Here is a 16,384-nt window from a genome sequence, read left to right as displayed (position 1 = left end):
TGGGGTATGGGGAGTGGAATAGCTACTTTCAGACCATTATCAGTTCCCTGCAGTACCCTACCTTACTTCACTAGGCTGAAAAGTTTCCGTTTTGTTTGTATTAGTATTAGAAGGAAGTAACTTGTTTACAAATTCAGTCAATTGCAGTATTAGAAGTATGGAATTTACTGAGTAATCAGAACAGTCTTTGTGGGTTCAACTTTTATCTTTGAAAAGTGTTTGTGGGGCAGCTAGGTGGCACAGTGGATAAAGCACCAGCCCTGGATTCCGGAGGACCTGAGTTCAAATCCGGCCTCAGACACTTGATACTGTGTAACCCTGGGCAAGTCACTTAACCCTCATTGCCCCACAAAAAAGAAAAATGTTTGCAAAATCTTAGTTTATTAATGTAGTGAGTATAACATCCTAAACTTAATTGTTGGTCTTTCATCACCATTATAAATTAATAATTTTTTAAACAGCAGGAGTAAATGCTAGAGACTTGACTATATGTCCCAAGCTATTTTGTGGAAACAATCTAAGCTTTTTCCTTGTGGCTTTTGTCGTTTTCCCAAAAATGGAATGTATCAACTGAGGGTTTTGCTTAATTATTGAATTTTTCATTTACCTGTAAATTTATTATAGTTCTTATGATTTCTATACCTGACATTTTAAGAAGTTTTGTGCTGTGGCTTTCAAAACTCAAACCTCTATTCTGCTTCTAGGTTGGAATTCAAGTGAATCAGTTGGTTCCTATCAATAAAACATCTTCAGGTTGCTCTACCCACCCATCCATGCAGTCTAGCCGTTTGCCAGGTGGATCACATTCTGTCATTGATCTTTTTCAAGTTCAAAAAGCTAAGAAATCCACTGAAGAAGAGCATAAGGAAAGTGAGTAGATCATGAAAATTGTTTGGTTTTTTAATTCATGATGGTACTAACTTCCCTTTGTAAAATGAATTAATTCACCTGGAAATTATTCTAACTGGTAAGTGGAGGAAGAGGACAACAGCTTAGGTAACTAAGAAATAACAAGTGATTAAAAAATGATTTGAATTTGGTACACAGAGTGGTATGGAGGTAGAGTTGCTTTCCTAGTCTTATTTTATTGAGGCTGATGAATAGTTTTCTGCAGAATGGCAAGGAATATGTGGATTCAAAATCAGTCCTAATTGAGAGTCTGAACTAAGTGACATTTGCATGCAGCTATGTTTATAGAAGCCTTTTCTTCAGTAGGGACTTTGTGATGAGGGGGATTTCTGTATCACAAAAAATTAGTATTACATGTTCAAAATAAAATACTCACTTTGAAAAGATCTAGCCTGTAATACTGATTTGCTATAGAAGAGATGAAATGGAAAATGTTGGGAATTTTTCCTTGTCTTTTTTTATTTATAAATATCACGGTTTTTTTACTCTCCTACATTTCCCAATGTGTATCTTCACTTTAAACCTCCCAGTTACAACAAAGAAAAAAAACTTTAAAATAGTGGAAACAGTTCAGCAAACTGACTAGCAAATCCCATGCTATGTTCAGAGTAAGGAGGGAGACAAAGGCTCCTTGAAGCCACATTGTAATAATTATAGCATTGATAGTCTTAACATTTTTACATGAATATAGTACTTTATTACTTATAAAGTATTCTTTTTCCAATTACATGTGAAAATAATTTTAACATTGGTTTTTTTCAGAATTTATAATTTTTTCCACAAGATATTAACATTTACATTGTCCTTGTGTATAGTTTTCCCACTTTTGCCTTTGTCTTCCCATCCTTCTCTGTAACCATCATTTCATACAGCGTTAATATTTCATTAAATTTGTGTGCCACAATTTGTTCAGCTTTTCCCCAAACCAAGGGCATTTTCCCAGTTCGTAGCTGTTAGAAAAAGACTGCTATTTCCGTCATGTGGGACTTTTCCTGCTTGGAGTATACATCTAGCAGTGAGATTTCTGGATCAAAGAGTGGTATTTGTTTTTCTAAGACATTTGTGAAGTTTATTCCTCAACTCTCTGATTTTTGTAATTTTAGTATTTGTGGCTGCAATGGATCTTGAAATATCATCTGCCTCTCGAACGTGCACTTTTTTGCCATCTTGTACCACACATCTGGCACCCAGTCCAGTTGCCAGTAAAACTGAGCCTTCAGTGAAATGGAATGGGCTCCATTCTCCTGTCAGTGTGAAATCCAGACTTAACCTAAGCATAGAAGTACCCTCCCCTTCCCAGGTGGGTTCTGGCTTCTCTTTACATTATCACCATTTTTAGTGCTTGCAACCCTGGTCGAATTAAAGTATGTGCATGCATGTGTGAGAGATGTCAGTCTTTCCATCCTTCTGGTTTGGGGTAAAGAGGAGGAATGATGCTGAATTCCAGTAAGCATTGTGTGATTGTGTTGCTGTTAGCACCTACCTTTTCTCTCCTTGGCTATGGTAACCACATATCTTTACTCCCATCAGTAACTTGGTTTTTGACACTCATTTTATGACATGATAAGATCTTTAACTTGATAAGTTAGCAGACAGTTTAAGTGTCAAGTGTCTGAGGTCGAATTTGAACTCAGGTCCTCCTGAATCCAGAGCTAGTGCTTTATCCACTGTGCCACCTAGCTGCCCCTCATTTTGTGTTTTTCAAATGCTGAGAAATGACGTGTTATAAAGAGCCTTTTCTTGGCTGACAGCATGAAGTAATGCGATTGGGAGTTGTGGCATCACTTTTATTACAAACTTTTTACAGCTTGTAAATTGGGAAGAATTCAGTCATGAACCTCTATTCCTGCATGTGAGCACACCCCAGAACTTTTGTGATACCAGGAGAAAGAAAAATGGGACTTATTTTAATAAATGTTTGTCGCCTCTAAAATCAGAAAGATTAATTGTAATGCTAGTTTGAATGATCGGGAAGAAAAAAATGAGCTCACTTGGAATTATTGGTATTTTACAGCTAGATCAGTCTGTTTTAGAAGCACTTCCATCTGATCTTCGACAACAAGTAGAGCAAATATGTGCCATTCAGCAAGGAGAGACACATGTGGAGAAAAAGAAGGAACCAGTAAATGGTTGTAACACTGGAATTTTGCCACAACCAGTTGGAACAGTTTTGTTACAAATACCAGATCTTCAAGAATCGAATAGTGACAGTGGAATCAATGTTATAGCCCTACCAGCATTTTCGCAAGTAAGGCAAACCAAGTAATTAAATGTGCTACAACTTTGTTCATGTCATTTTGCGTTATTTCACTAAGGTCTCAGCCTGTAGAACCAGTAATAAATAGTCCCTGGTGGTGAGAATTGACCCTCCATCATTAGCCTTGCTATTCCCTTGTTTTATTTCCTGACAGCCTTCCTTGGTTTTGCTGTTGTAGAAAACACCAAGAGCATCAAATCAGCTCCTTGTTTACTCACAAGTTCTCTAGAATCTTGAAATTTGTAAACATTTAAAAGAATTGAGGTGGGGACTGAATGTGAATTTACCTCCAGCCCTCCTGGCTAGGTACCATGTTTTCATCTTAGGTGCTTTAGAATCATGGTTTGTCATAGGATTTTTTTCTCTCCCAGTTCTGCTCGCTTTTTACTTTGTTCAACCACTTTCCAACTGATGGACAGCCTCTTAGTTGCCAGGTTTTGGGGTGGGGGGGAGTTGCTTTTTAAAAATCTTTGGGACACACCTACCTGGTGGTAGCAGCAGCCCCATAGGATCAAAGGTTTTCTCACAGTTCATCCAACAATTCTCATATTTGCCAATTGGATGGGTACAAAGCACATGGGAATTGCTCAGTGTGCATTTCTTTATTACTCACTTAGAGCATTTTTTTTCATATGGCTCAGAGAAATACATGCTTTAATTCTCCAAGTATGATGGCCCTTTGTCAGAGAAGCTTGCTGCACTCTCCTCCTACCCCCTTCTTAACTACATTGCCTTTGTGCACGATTTGGTTTTACAAGATTATCCATTTTCACCCTGTCCCTCGTTTAGTCATGAACATCCACAAGGTATTTTCTTCCCTGTTCCTCTTATATTTGTCATGTATCCTTCAAATTTATCTTAAATGTCCAGTTTTCCCAGCAATTAGTATCCAACTGAGTCCTTGGACTGATTGAAGGAATCGGTAAAAGTACAGTAATGCTTAGATTTGGTGTCCTAGGTAATAAGAAAAGCATGGGATTTGCTGCTAAAATACCTAGCATCAAGGTTTTTATACATTGAATTTGTATATGACCGTGATAATATTTCATTAGGTGGACCCTGAGGTGTTTGCAGCACTTCCTGCTGAACTTCAAGAGGAGCTGAAAGCCGCATATGATCAAAGACAAAGACAACTAGAGAACTCCACGTATCAGCAGCCAGCCAATTCATTTGGTAAGCTTTGGACAGGCTAACAGGAAAAAATTATTGTAGTTTCCTACACCCAAGAATCCCTACCCATTTTTTGCAACCTGATTTAAACAAGTATTTAGCTATGGAAAAGAATTAACATACATGTATATAGGAGGCTCTGGGATTCACTGAATAGCTTTAATGAAAAGGAAAAGAGTACTGAGAGTATGTTGAAATGGCCTATCACAGACACATCAGCACCACAGTCATCATATGGCCAGCTTTCTTGTTTTCTGTCTTTTCAAGTTTAGCTGGCCAGTCCTTGCACTTAGATCCTTAAAGAATCTGAGGGCCCACATGAGGCATGTGGAGGGTACTGTCGGTGGAAATTATTTGATTTTAAGGCTTTTTTTTTGGGGGGGGGGGGTGTTTTTCAGTATCAAAGAATCCTTTATTACAACTAAAACAAACAGTAGTAAAAGATAAGAAGAAAAGCAGGAAAAAAACAGTCAGTCCCATGAAAAAGGTCCAGAGTACTTTGAACAACAAGCTGCTCAGCAGTCCAGCTAAAACGCTGGCAACACATACTGGAAGCCCTCAGAAGCTGATAGATGGCTTTTTGAAACAAGAAGGTCCAGCTTCCGCTAACGCACAGGTAAGATTTGTATGGCGACTTTTGCTTTTCTTCATCTTTGGACAATGTTGTCATTGCTGATGACAAAGCAGTTTTTTATTTTGCTTTGTAATTATCACATTAAATTCTTCTTCAACAGGTTGAGCCAAGTTCATCAACTGCAGTTAGGTCAGGCCCTTTGCCATCAGAACTAGCAGGCTCCTTTAGACAACCAGCACCCAATCTAGCTGGTGCTGTTGAATTCAATGACGTGAAGACCTTGCTCAAAGAATGGATTACCACTATATCAGGTAGTTTTAGAACTTGTCAGTCCACACCTTTTTTGAAAGAAATCTGTTTCATGCTTATAAAATTATACTTTAGCTTATTCAGTCTTTGAATATAAATAGGTAATGTTAGAATTTAGATTTTGTTTTGTATTTTCGAACCTATTCAGCAGAGTACAACATTTTTTGAAAAGTTGATTTAGGATTTCACGAAGACAAAAATTTATGGAGTACAAAGGGAAACTTATCACTCTTCATTATCCCCTCACTAATATCCCTGAGAAGGGGATCTTTTTTCTAAAAGTTAGAAAGGTAGATTGGAAGACATTTTGTATGTCTTTTGACTTTTCTTTTAATCCCACAACAGATCCAATGGAGGAAGACATCTTGCAAGTTGTAAAATACTGTACTGATCTAATAGAAGAAAAGGATCTAGAAAAATTGGATCTGGTCATAAAGTACATGAAAAGGTAAATGTGCACAGTGGTGGTTGGTGTTTTTTTAGGTAACAGGTTAAGCAGAAAGTTCTGACCAACTTCTCTACGAATGGATGGGGAAAACCCAGTGGTTGCAGCAGTACCTGTGTCACCAATGAGGAATTAAGTATTGTTTAAATCATTAGTGTAAATATTCTAAAATGTTGCTTATGTTCTTCATCTCAACATTGATATTATATTCCTGCCACTATAGTCAACTATGTGTTTTATGCATTTAAAAGCAGTAGGGCTCCATGACACAATGTTCTGACACTAGGATTGATGGAAAGAGTATTAAAAATTTCCAAGTAATGTACCAAAGGTATTTTCTCTCCCCTAAGTGGTGGTAGATGACGTAAATTCTGATAAGTGAAAAAAAAGGCTTCCACATCAAAATGTCACTGAACAGCCAAGCAGATTGCCACCTTTCCAACATTTCTTAAAATAGGCATGTGATGTAATTCCAGGGAACAACAAGTGAACTACTCTATAGATTCTTCTTACACTTCCTGGGGAAGCATGGGTATTTGGGATAGAAACCAATTGGAGGATTAATACTTTTCTTTTGCTTCCTCCCGACCCCTACCCCCCTCACTTTAGGTTAATGCAGCAGTCTGTGGAATCAGTTTGGAATATGGCATTTGACTTTATTCTTGACAATGTTCAGGTGGTTTTACAACAAACTTATGGAAGCACATTAAAAGTTACCTAAACTTGTAATAAGGAGCTTGGTGAGAGAGAGCCTGGAGCTCTCTGCTAGCTGTGCCATAAGTGCTTGTGAGGTATTTGCAAAGTGCATGATAGTAATGCTGAGTTTTTATAATTTTGAATTTCTTTTTAAACAGAAGTGTTTTGTACATTTCTTTTCAAAAAGTGCCAAATTTGTCAGTATTGCATGTAAATAATTGTGTCGATTCTTTTACTGTAGCATAGACTCTATTTACAAAATGTTTGTTTATAAAGTTTTATGGATTTTTACAGTGAAGTGTTTACAGCTGTTTAATAAAGAACTGTATGTATATTTTGTATTGACTTTTATTTTGTGAATCCTTAAAATGTCTGTCCCTTATTTTTTTCTCTTAAGCCAGGAGTTCTCATATTATACACTTAAAGTAACTGTTTAGATCCCCCCCCTTTACCTACCTATATAGTAGTAGCATATTATTTTTAAAGGTTAGTTGACTGGAAGACTCTTGAAACATATACAACAATTGGGCATAATAACTTTACCTTAATTCTGACAACGTATGTCACAAGTGCCCCTGTCTTAAACATGGAGAAAGCAAATCTTCAGATTTGTCCCCTAACGTGTCACTCCTTCCATAGACCAATCCCTTTAATTAATGGCCACTCATTTATTATATATGGCATATTACATACTAACAAAAGTGGTCTTGAAAAAAATAGTATATAGAATATCAATATATATCTCCCTCTGCCCTGAAGCCTTCATGTATCATTCTGAGTCTCTCTGTTCCCTGAAAGTGCTGTATGGTCACCATTTTCCCAGATTACTCAGCAGCCTACACTGATGTAAAACATACTCTACACCGCAATTCATCAGTTCCCAGCCCATTAAGAAAATTGCTTACAACTCAGATGCCAAGATTTGTTTTATGCTGTATCAGTATATAGGCCTGATTCTCCTTTCCTCCCCTCAACCTTTTAAATTAAATAAACCTACAAAGCAGCAGATTGTCAATGTGCAAAAATAAATATATATATATCCCCATGTGACAATTAGAAAACATCCTATAAGCCAAAAACAGTTATAAGAAAGAATGATATCCGGGGATCCCCCCCCCCCAGTGGGATTTTTGTTCTTGATTCTAATCTATGAAGAGCTTACATGTGACATAATTGTGTTCAAGCATACATCACACTTGACAGTATAGGACAATTATCAACCATCTTAGACTGCCCCTTCACCCACAGGATCCAACCTGTCAACATAAATCACAACACAGATTTAACAGAGTGGCCCCTCCCTCACATGTGCTATAGAAATTAACTAGCTCTGGCCCAGTTACTCCATTCCTAATTCTCATTTAGGAAAAACTCTACCTTCCAAGGCAGCAGCTTGTTTAATACAACAATAGTTCAGAAGTGTTGTCAGATCTGCCCAATCCAAATGTCCAACATGCACTTGGACTCCATTTCTCTGATACTTTTGCTGGCTGATCCAAAAATGGATCAATGATAATCACATGTTGAAAAAATAGAGTTCCTGTCTGAACTCACTCTGATCCTATGTCTGTCTTGCAGGGGGAACATGTCTACAATTGTACTCTAATTTCTGAAAAACAAAATGCACAGTACAGGAAAAATGTTAAAGAAAATTTCTGTATAAAAATGACTGCTGCTAGGTTTTAAGAAACTTGCTGATGCTAGTTTTATATAAGGTATTGCAGTGTCCTCTAACAAGCATTTGTCCTTTGGAGGACACTTGCACTTGGAAGATGACAACTACTACCAAGTATTAAGCAAGAATAATCTGTGCTGACATTGACTCCTAACAGAATTTGACGGTCAGTGTCCATTCCCTTTATTTGTGGCTCTGTATTGTAATGATTACAGTTTATGTCAACTTCCATGGACTGTACAAGCAATAAAGGGCAGCCAGCTATGATTTTACATCATTGTTTCACACAAAGCAAACACAGAATATCATATTACCTAATTATCTATTTTAAAAAATTCCTATAGGCACAAAGCAGAATGCTGGAAAATCACTGAGGAAAGAATATGCATAAATAAAGAAGTATTTCTTACATCAAAAAAGTCCAAGAATCACAAAGTCTGCAGAAGCTTGGTTAATCAAATACTGCAGTACTGATTTAATCAGTATAAAATTGAAAGAGCTTTAGTTCTGTAATAAAAATTCAAATTTGGGATAGGGCAAACTTTAAAACAGCAGCCAGTAAAGAAGGGAAGGGAAAGGTAGTGGGAGAGGTGAACAGGCACATTGGAACGGTGGGGACATGTAAATTGACCACTGTCAAACCAGTGTAAGTTTCTTGGTTTCTCATGGAAAACATTTTATCCACCTATTTTTTCCTTCCAAACTTAAGTCCAACGAAGTCCAATGCATTGTTTCTTTTTTTTTTTTGCTTGGTTTTCTTGGTGACAATACAACAGAATAGTAAGTTTACTACTTTTCCTGCCCACTGTGGAAAAATTAGATGATTTCAAACACTTTCTTCAGCTCCACAATAAGTTGCCAGTCACTCTTCTGCATTTCATCTCTGAACCAATCCTTCAATGCATCAATGGACTGTCGAGTGATCTGCAATACACCCAGCAGACCAAGAGTCAACAGTGTAGAAAACCATATTTATACCTTTCTTAACAAATGAAATGGCAACAGGTAAATAATCCTTTGCAAAAAATCAAACCGCACATTTTAGATCTAAAAAGTCTCCAGTAGTCCCACTGTCAAAACAAATTAAGAGATCCCAATTACTGATAATCACACAAGTTGGGAATTTTTATTGGCTAACAACCTCATGAATTATGGGGTCATTAGTGGGGCAAATCACCCATATGCCACTGCAAAACAATATGAAAAATAATGTGTCAGATTCATAATCCAAGAAACTTTTCCTTAGTATCAATGTTTATGGTTTGGTGGTATATCTGTGTATATTTGTGTGTGTATACATACACACACACACACACATATATTTATGTTCTGTGTGTGTGTGTGTATATACATAGACCCCATCACACCACAACCATTCACATTAAAGGAAAAAGTTACTTGGATTGAGTGTGGTCCCATTTCAATACTAAATACAATACTAATATTTTAAAATAGCCAAGGAATACTTTTAAAGGTTTTAATTAACTTGATTTTAAATGTCCACTTCCCCCCACTACTTTAAGGGTTTCCACACTCATTTATATGAACAAAGCTTCACCTTGTCTTAAAAGAGAGCTGGGGCACTTTTGTGGGGATAGCCTAACTCCAAATATACATTATATAAGCTATTCAGTTTTAAAAGCTCAAAAAATCTGAGAGGTCAACAGGCAAAATTTATGAAACAAAAGAAAAAAATGTCTTGTATGTTAGGGATCTAATGTTTGAATCCTTTATACAAGGAAAGGACAAATTATAATTTATATACTGTTGGGAATACCCACATCAATAATTTCCCACAAAGCTGCTCATCATCATGTACCAATTCCCAAGGCTAAGCCATTTAGAACTAAACAGTACAGATCAGAATATGGCTCTTAATGTTGTAAAAACAAAGGCTGGGTAACACCTTCCTATCTCCCCAAAGTTAATAGTGGATATGCCTTACCAGTAGCCAATAACAGTTCTGGAGGGAAGCACAATAAGGAAATATATATTGGCCTGGAGAATCAGAAAACCTACAGACCTCAAGCCATCTCACTGTGTAGAGGAGTGAACTTGCTTAAAGTTACACAGGTTATCATGAGAGGCAGGATCTGAACACAGCACTCTTTCTACTCTACCATGGTCTAGTACTTGTTCCAGTACTTCGTAGAATGTAGGCAAATTACAACCTCTCTAAGCTTCAGCCTCACCAATGGAGCAAATAAGTATTACTTGCCAAAGTCCTTTTCAAAAATTTAAAAGTGAATTTGTTGTTTGATATAATAAAGCGCTAGTTACTATGGGTAAAGTACTTACCTTGCTAACAAGAATGTCTGTAGCTTCAAAATGTCTTCCATACATTTTGGGAGATTCTCCAGGAATAGGTTCTATTTTGACACAGACTTCTTGGCCTTTTTTTGCAATATCCACTTGCTTATGGTTTATTTCAATACTTGTAACTATTCCAATCTCAACAAACTGCAAAACAAGACGAATGATGAGTGTGAAACAAATGCATGACTATCATTATTATCTCCTGTTTGAACTTACTACTACTTCACAATATATTTTCTATAAGCCAGAAACAAGTACCTCTGAATTTAATCTATAAGCACAACTATTTCCCTATTGTCAATCAAAAGATCATTGCAGATGGCAAAATTCACGCAGTCCTTACCTGTAACTTGAAGCAATAGAGAAACCAGGGCTTAAAAAGGATTTCAAAATTATCTGCCCAAAGCTCTTTTAGGATAAAGGAGAAAATGGTCTCTCTCATGTCTAAATTGTTAAGACTTGAACTGAACCTTCTTAAATGGCAAGAAAACAGCTGGTCATTTACAAAACAAAATGCATGGAAGAGATTTCTTTCCCCCAAAATCATTAAATGAAATCTTGTATTCATTTGACTAAATCCAAGTGTGCTGTGTTGTAGGGGGTGCCAGGAAATCCCTGGCAAAATTCTGACCATAAGGCCGTGTTTCCTTATTTTCACTTGACGCTTGACTAATTTTGTTTTTCTGTGGGCCAACAACCCTTAAACAGAAGAGATTTCTACCACCCTTAATATAAACAAGAGCAGTTGCAATCTAGTGAACACTGAACCAATACGAATAAATATGGATGTGTTTTTTTGGTTCCACCATTTTAAATGCACTGACAATTAAATGACTCAATGAATTAAAGAATCCCTAACCTACACTCCCACCAAACTTGTTACTTGTTATATTTATCAACAATCAAATAAACACTTCACTGAGAGGTGGTATCAAGTCACAAGAGACTTGATAACACTGATATTTAGCAATAATTAGCAGTGAGGAGGGCAACTAGATGATGAAGTGAATGCAACAGTGGGCCTGGAGTCAAATAAGAATTTTCCTGAGGCCAAATCTGGCCTCTGATACTTACTACCTATGTGATCTTGGCCAATTCACATAACCTTGTTTGCCTCAGTTTCCTCATCTGTAAAATGAGTTGGAAAAGGAAATGGCAAACCACTCAGGTCATGAAAAGTCAGACACAACTGAATGATTAAACAACAAAAACCAAGGAACGAAGAAGACCCATTATGGTAAAGGAGACCAAATTCTGTTCACCAGAACATGCACACGTCCATGTCCTGACTAGCTGTAGCAAAAAAAAAAAAAAAAAAAAATCAAAAACCACACAAACTAAAAAGTGGCTTTTGAAATGACAGACTACATGAAAAAGTAGTATTTCTTTTTTTTTTTTTTTCTGGAGGGCAATGAGGGTTAAGTGACTTGCCCAGGGTCACACAGCTAGTGTCAAGTGTCTGAGGTTGGATTTGAACTCAGGTACTCCTGAATCCAAGGCCAGTGCTTTATTCACTGCGCCACCTAGCTGCCCCCTAAAAAGTAGTATTTCTTTCACAACCTCCTCTTAAAGACATTCAAGCAGATTCATTCATTACATCATTATTGACAACTCAAAAAGCCAATAAAGGAAATAATTCCATGCATTAAGCTAAGCATTGTGGAAAGAAATTACAGATTTGAACCAGATTTGGCAAATTTTACTTAATAGCTCATCTTAAATATATTTTGTGGTAAAGTCAATTTATGTGGACAAAATAGTTTTTACTTGTTTGAGTTGGCAAGAAAACTTGCAATTTGAGATTTAAAAAGAGAGGAAGCTTAAAAAACCAGTTCCTTGTCACAGGCAAATAAATGAACCTCAACTTTTTTCTCCTTAAAGAACTGAACTAAATCCGCAAGTCCATTTCCATCTGAATTTCACATTTTACTGATCCTGCTGGTAAATCTCATTCATTAGACAAAAAGCGATTTACAAGTATCAAGTTATTTTCTTATTACTTTAATGAGACTCCTTCCTCATAAAAAACAAAAAAAATTGAAAGAACGTGACAAATACTTACATTTTTACTAGGTACACACATGGGTGTGCCTTGTTTCACTTGACCTGCTTCAACAATTACACCCATCACTATTGGATCTCGTGAATTGAAAATAAATTGGGGAAGTATTTTCATTTTACAGGGAAATACTGCAATATGCCTAAACAGAGAAAGAACAAGCAGGTTTTAAAGCTGGTACCTTAGTTTACTCTCCAAAAAGAGACATCCAAAGACAAATTAAACTATGTAAAGTTTTTGTGTATATAATCCAACTAACAGGCTAAAGAAATACTCTGCCCTTGGCTCCTAACTCCAATGCCCAGCCTAGATCCTACTGGAGCTAGGATAGGACCCTGCAATCTGAATGGAGCTAAGGAAGTCCACTAGAATGCATCCCCAACAGTCCCATGTACACACACACACACACACACACACACACACACACACACACACACACACACACACACTCTCTCTCTCTCTCTCTCTCTCTCTCTCTCTCTCTCATGGCAGCTGGAATAGTCACAATGATTTACAACTCACTTTGAACACTCCCAAACTCAATCATTTTCTCTCCACTGGTTCCACACCAGGATTAACAAAACGTTCCTCTTGCCTAAGGTTCAAATTTGAGGCTGCTCATTTAAGAGGGTCATGACAGCTATAAGCTCACTATTTTGCCACATGGACCTGTCTTCTGCATTTCTAACAAACATTTATTTTATTTTCCATTTACATGTAAGGGTAGTTTTCAACACTGATTTTCCAAATTTTTCTCCCTCCCTCCCTCCCTCCCTTTCCTCCCCCCTCCACTAGATCACAACCAGGTTATATATGTACAATCCACAAGTGTTCTTTTTATCAGTTCTTTCTACAGCAGTGCATAGTAAGCTTCCTCATTAGTTCCTTGGGATTGTCCTGGATCATTGTTCTGCTGAGAGTAGTTAAGTCATTCACAATTACTCATTGAACAATACTGCTGTCACTATGCACAATGTCCTCTCAGCTCTGCTCACTTCACCATGCATTGATGTTCATTAGTCTTTCAAGGTTTTTTGGGGATCATCCTGTTTGTCATTTCCTGTAGCACAAGTCCATTCCACTACAATCACATAACACAGCTTTTTCCATCATTCCTCAATTGATGGACATTCCCTTGATTCTCAATTCTTAGCCTCCACCAAGAGTTGCTATATTTTTTGTACAATTTCCCCCCTTTTCTCTTTTTTGTGATTATTATTAACTGTTTCCCTTCCATCCTATTCCCTTCCCCATGATATTTATTCTACTGTCCATCTTCTTTCATCCTATCACTCTTCAAAAGGAATTTGCTTCTGTCTGTCCCCTCTCCCACTCTGCCCTTCTTTTGCCCCTCTCTCTTTATCCCCTTCCCCTCCTATTTTCCTGCAGGGTTAGAGAGATTACTCTGCCCAATTGAGTGTGTACATTAGTCCCTCCTTGAGCCAATTCTAATGAGATGGAGGCCTTTGAGAATTTTAATAGTGTTAGGCTCATTTACTGCCCAGATTAAATAGATTACTCCACGCAGTTGGGTGTGTCTATTAGTCCCTCCTTGAGGCAGCTCCAATGAGATCTTTGAGCCTTTTCTGATGAGTGTAAAATTCATTTACTGCCCTGCTCCTCTCCCATCTCTTCCCTAACTCCATAAGCCTTTTCCTGTTTCTTTCATGTAGGATTTCACTTCTGCTCTTCCTCCTCCCCCAGTGCATTCTCTTCACCCCTCAATTTAACTCTAAAGAAGTTATCATCTAGTTAAGTGACACAGTGGACAAATCATCACCCCTGGACCCAGGGGGATCCCAGCCAAAACCTGGCCTCAGACACAAGACAGTCACCCACTGTATGACCCCAGGTATGTCCCCCAACTCCAATTTTTTTTTTATGGTTCCCTAGGGTCTTGTATTTGAAAGTCAAATTTGCCATTCAGTTCAGGTCTTTTCATCACAAATATCTGAAAGTCTTTTTCATTAAAGTCCCATTTTTTCCTGTGAAAGATTATGCTGAGTTTTGCTGGGTAGGTGATTCTTGGTTGTAATCCCATTTCCTTTGCCCTTTGGAATATCATATTCCATGCCCTCCAGTCCTTTAATGTAGAAGCTGCTAAATCTTGTGCTATCCTGACTGGGGCTCCACAGTACTTGAATTCTTTCTTTTTGGCAGCTTGCAATATTTTCTCCTTGACCTGAGAGCTCTGGAATTTGGCTATAATATTCCTAGGAGTTTTCTTTTTGGGATCTCTTTCTGGAGGTGATCGGTGGATTCTTTCAATTTCTATTTTAGCTTCTTCTAGAATTTCAGGGCAATTTTCCCTGAGAATATCTCAGAAGATGATGTCTAAGCTCTTTCCTTGATCATGGTTTTCAGGTAGACCAATAATTTTCAAATTATCTCTCCTGGACCTATTTTCCAGGTCAGCAGTTTTTCCCAGAAGATATTTCACATTGTTCTCTATTTTTTTATTCATTTGGATTTGCTTTATTGTGTCTTGGTTTCTCATAAAGTCACTGGCTTCCATTTGTTCAATCCTAATTCTTAGGCAATTATTTTCATCAGAGAGCTTTTGTACCTCCTTTTCCATTTGACTTTTCAAGCTGTTGACTTTTTTCTCATGTCTTTCCTGCATCACCCTTATTTCTCTTTCCATTTTTTCCTCTACCTCTCTAATTTTATCTTCAAAGTCCTTTTTGAGCACCCGTATGGCCTGAGACCAATTCATATTTTTCTTGGAAGCTTTAGATATAGGGGCCCTGATGTTGACATCTTCCTCTGAGGATGCCCCTTGGTCTTCCTTGTTACTGAAGAAACTTTCTATGGTCTTCACCTTTCTCTGTCTGCTCATCTTGCCTTTCTTTTACTAGACTTTTAGCTCCTTAAAGTGGGGCACTGTTTCCAGGCTGCAGTATCCCAAGCTTAAGAAGTCCCAGGTGGTATGATTTAAGGAGAATCAGGTTCTTCCCTCGCCTGGCCTGTTCCCTGGTCCTAGATGACCCCAGACCAACTTGCCAATCAACCAGCTTTGTGTGTTGTGGTTGTTAGCTCCGATGAGCCTGTGCCCCTCTCCCACCTGGGCCGCTGCTACTCAAGCCTACCTCCTGGTTCTCAGCAGGGGTGTAAAATCCAAGTTCTGCCTTAGCACCAGCATAGACCCTTTTAGTCTCTCCCGTGCCCAGGGCTTAGCCCACTCCCCAGCCTGTGAGCTTGGTTCCAGATGACACTGGAGCTTCAGCTGATTCAGAGGCTGGGGGGGGGGGGGGGGGAGTCTCCTTCCTGGTGAGGACTTCCTGAGACTGGATCTGTGTCAAGATGACTGTGGGGTTGGGCCCTACTCCTGTATCAGCACAGCAGCTCCCTCCTTCTGACCTTCCAAGCTGTTCTTGGTTAGAAGATGATTTTAACACATTCTTCTGTGAGTTTTGCTGCTCCAGGCATTTTCCTATGACCTTATTTGGATGTTTTTTTGGAGCGATCGTATCATGAGTTCGGGAGCTCACTGCCTTTCCTCCGCCATCTTGGCTCCACCCCAGAAGATCCTGTCTTCTGCATTTCAAGAAGGACTCCATTCCAGAGAGAAATTCTGCCCAAATCCAGAAACTTCCCTTTCAATTGTTGGTAGCTATCTCATGTATATTAAATGAGAATTATAAAAAGCTAAAAACAGGAAGCAGATCCATAGTTGCTCAATGCATGTTATATGTATGGTGGGTGATTTGAAAAACTGATACCATGTTGGGTTTCTACAGTGTCCTGGTATGAAAATAAATGTTACCACCCAATATCCAAGTAACAAGCATTAACTTACTTGAATTCTTCTTGCTTCTGTTTCTTATAGTCTTGCCTATATTTCGTAAAAGCATCAAACAAATGGTAAATAATTTCTGCACTAAAAATTCGGACTCCTAAACTATCAGCCATTTCCTGAGCATCACGTTCAATCCTCACGTCAAAGGCCAAAATTACTGCATATCTGCAATTAA

General features: G+C 38.0%; 2 protein-coding genes across 6 annotated transcripts in view; one reads left to right on the top strand and one right to left on the bottom strand.

Annotated features, from left to right (window-relative positions):
- REV1 (REV1 DNA directed polymerase) overlaps nt 1-6,660 on the top strand; it is a 126,938-nt gene extending 120,278 nt beyond the window's left edge. For 3 of the 4 annotated variants that reach the window (XM_043995872.1, XM_043995873.1, XM_043995871.1), the window contains exons 16-23: nt 705-870; nt 2,013-2,209; nt 2,924-3,157; nt 4,219-4,339; nt 4,735-4,952; nt 5,071-5,221; nt 5,565-5,667; nt 6,274-6,660. In XM_043995872.1, the coding sequence (XP_043851807.1) occupies nt 705-870; nt 2,013-2,209; nt 2,924-3,157; nt 4,219-4,339; nt 4,735-4,952; nt 5,071-5,221; nt 5,565-5,667; nt 6,274-6,385 (1,302 nt within the window). In that variant the 3' untranslated portion in view covers nt 6,386-6,660. The remainder of the gene's footprint in view (nt 1-704; nt 871-2,012; nt 2,210-2,923; nt 3,158-4,218; nt 4,340-4,734; nt 4,953-5,070; nt 5,222-5,564; nt 5,668-6,273) is intronic. The other variant, XM_043995874.1, reaches the window with a different exon arrangement.
- A 34-nt stretch (nt 6,661-6,694) lies between these two features.
- Nucleotides 6,695-16,384, bottom strand: part of EIF5B (eukaryotic translation initiation factor 5B) — a 74,364-nt gene continuing 64,674 nt past the window's right edge. For both annotated transcript variants that reach the window (XM_043995876.1, XM_043995875.1), the window contains exons 21-24: nt 16,210-16,374; nt 12,414-12,552; nt 10,334-10,495; nt 6,695-8,959 (exon numbers count right to left, since the gene is read on the bottom strand). In XM_043995876.1, the coding sequence (XP_043851811.1) occupies nt 8,852-8,959; nt 10,334-10,495; nt 12,414-12,552; nt 16,210-16,374 (574 nt within the window). In that variant the 3' untranslated portion in view covers nt 6,695-8,851. The remainder of the gene's footprint in view (nt 8,960-10,333; nt 10,496-12,413; nt 12,553-16,209; nt 16,375-16,384) is intronic.

Source organism: Dromiciops gliroides, chromosome 3 (assembly GCF_019393635.1).
Source record: "Dromiciops gliroides isolate mDroGli1 chromosome 3, mDroGli1.pri, whole genome shotgun sequence".
NCBI lineage: Eukaryota > Metazoa > Chordata > Mammalia > Microbiotheria > Microbiotheriidae > Dromiciops > Dromiciops gliroides.
The sequence above is the reverse complement of the archived record's forward strand: the minus strand, read 5'-3'. Positions and strand labels throughout refer to the sequence as shown.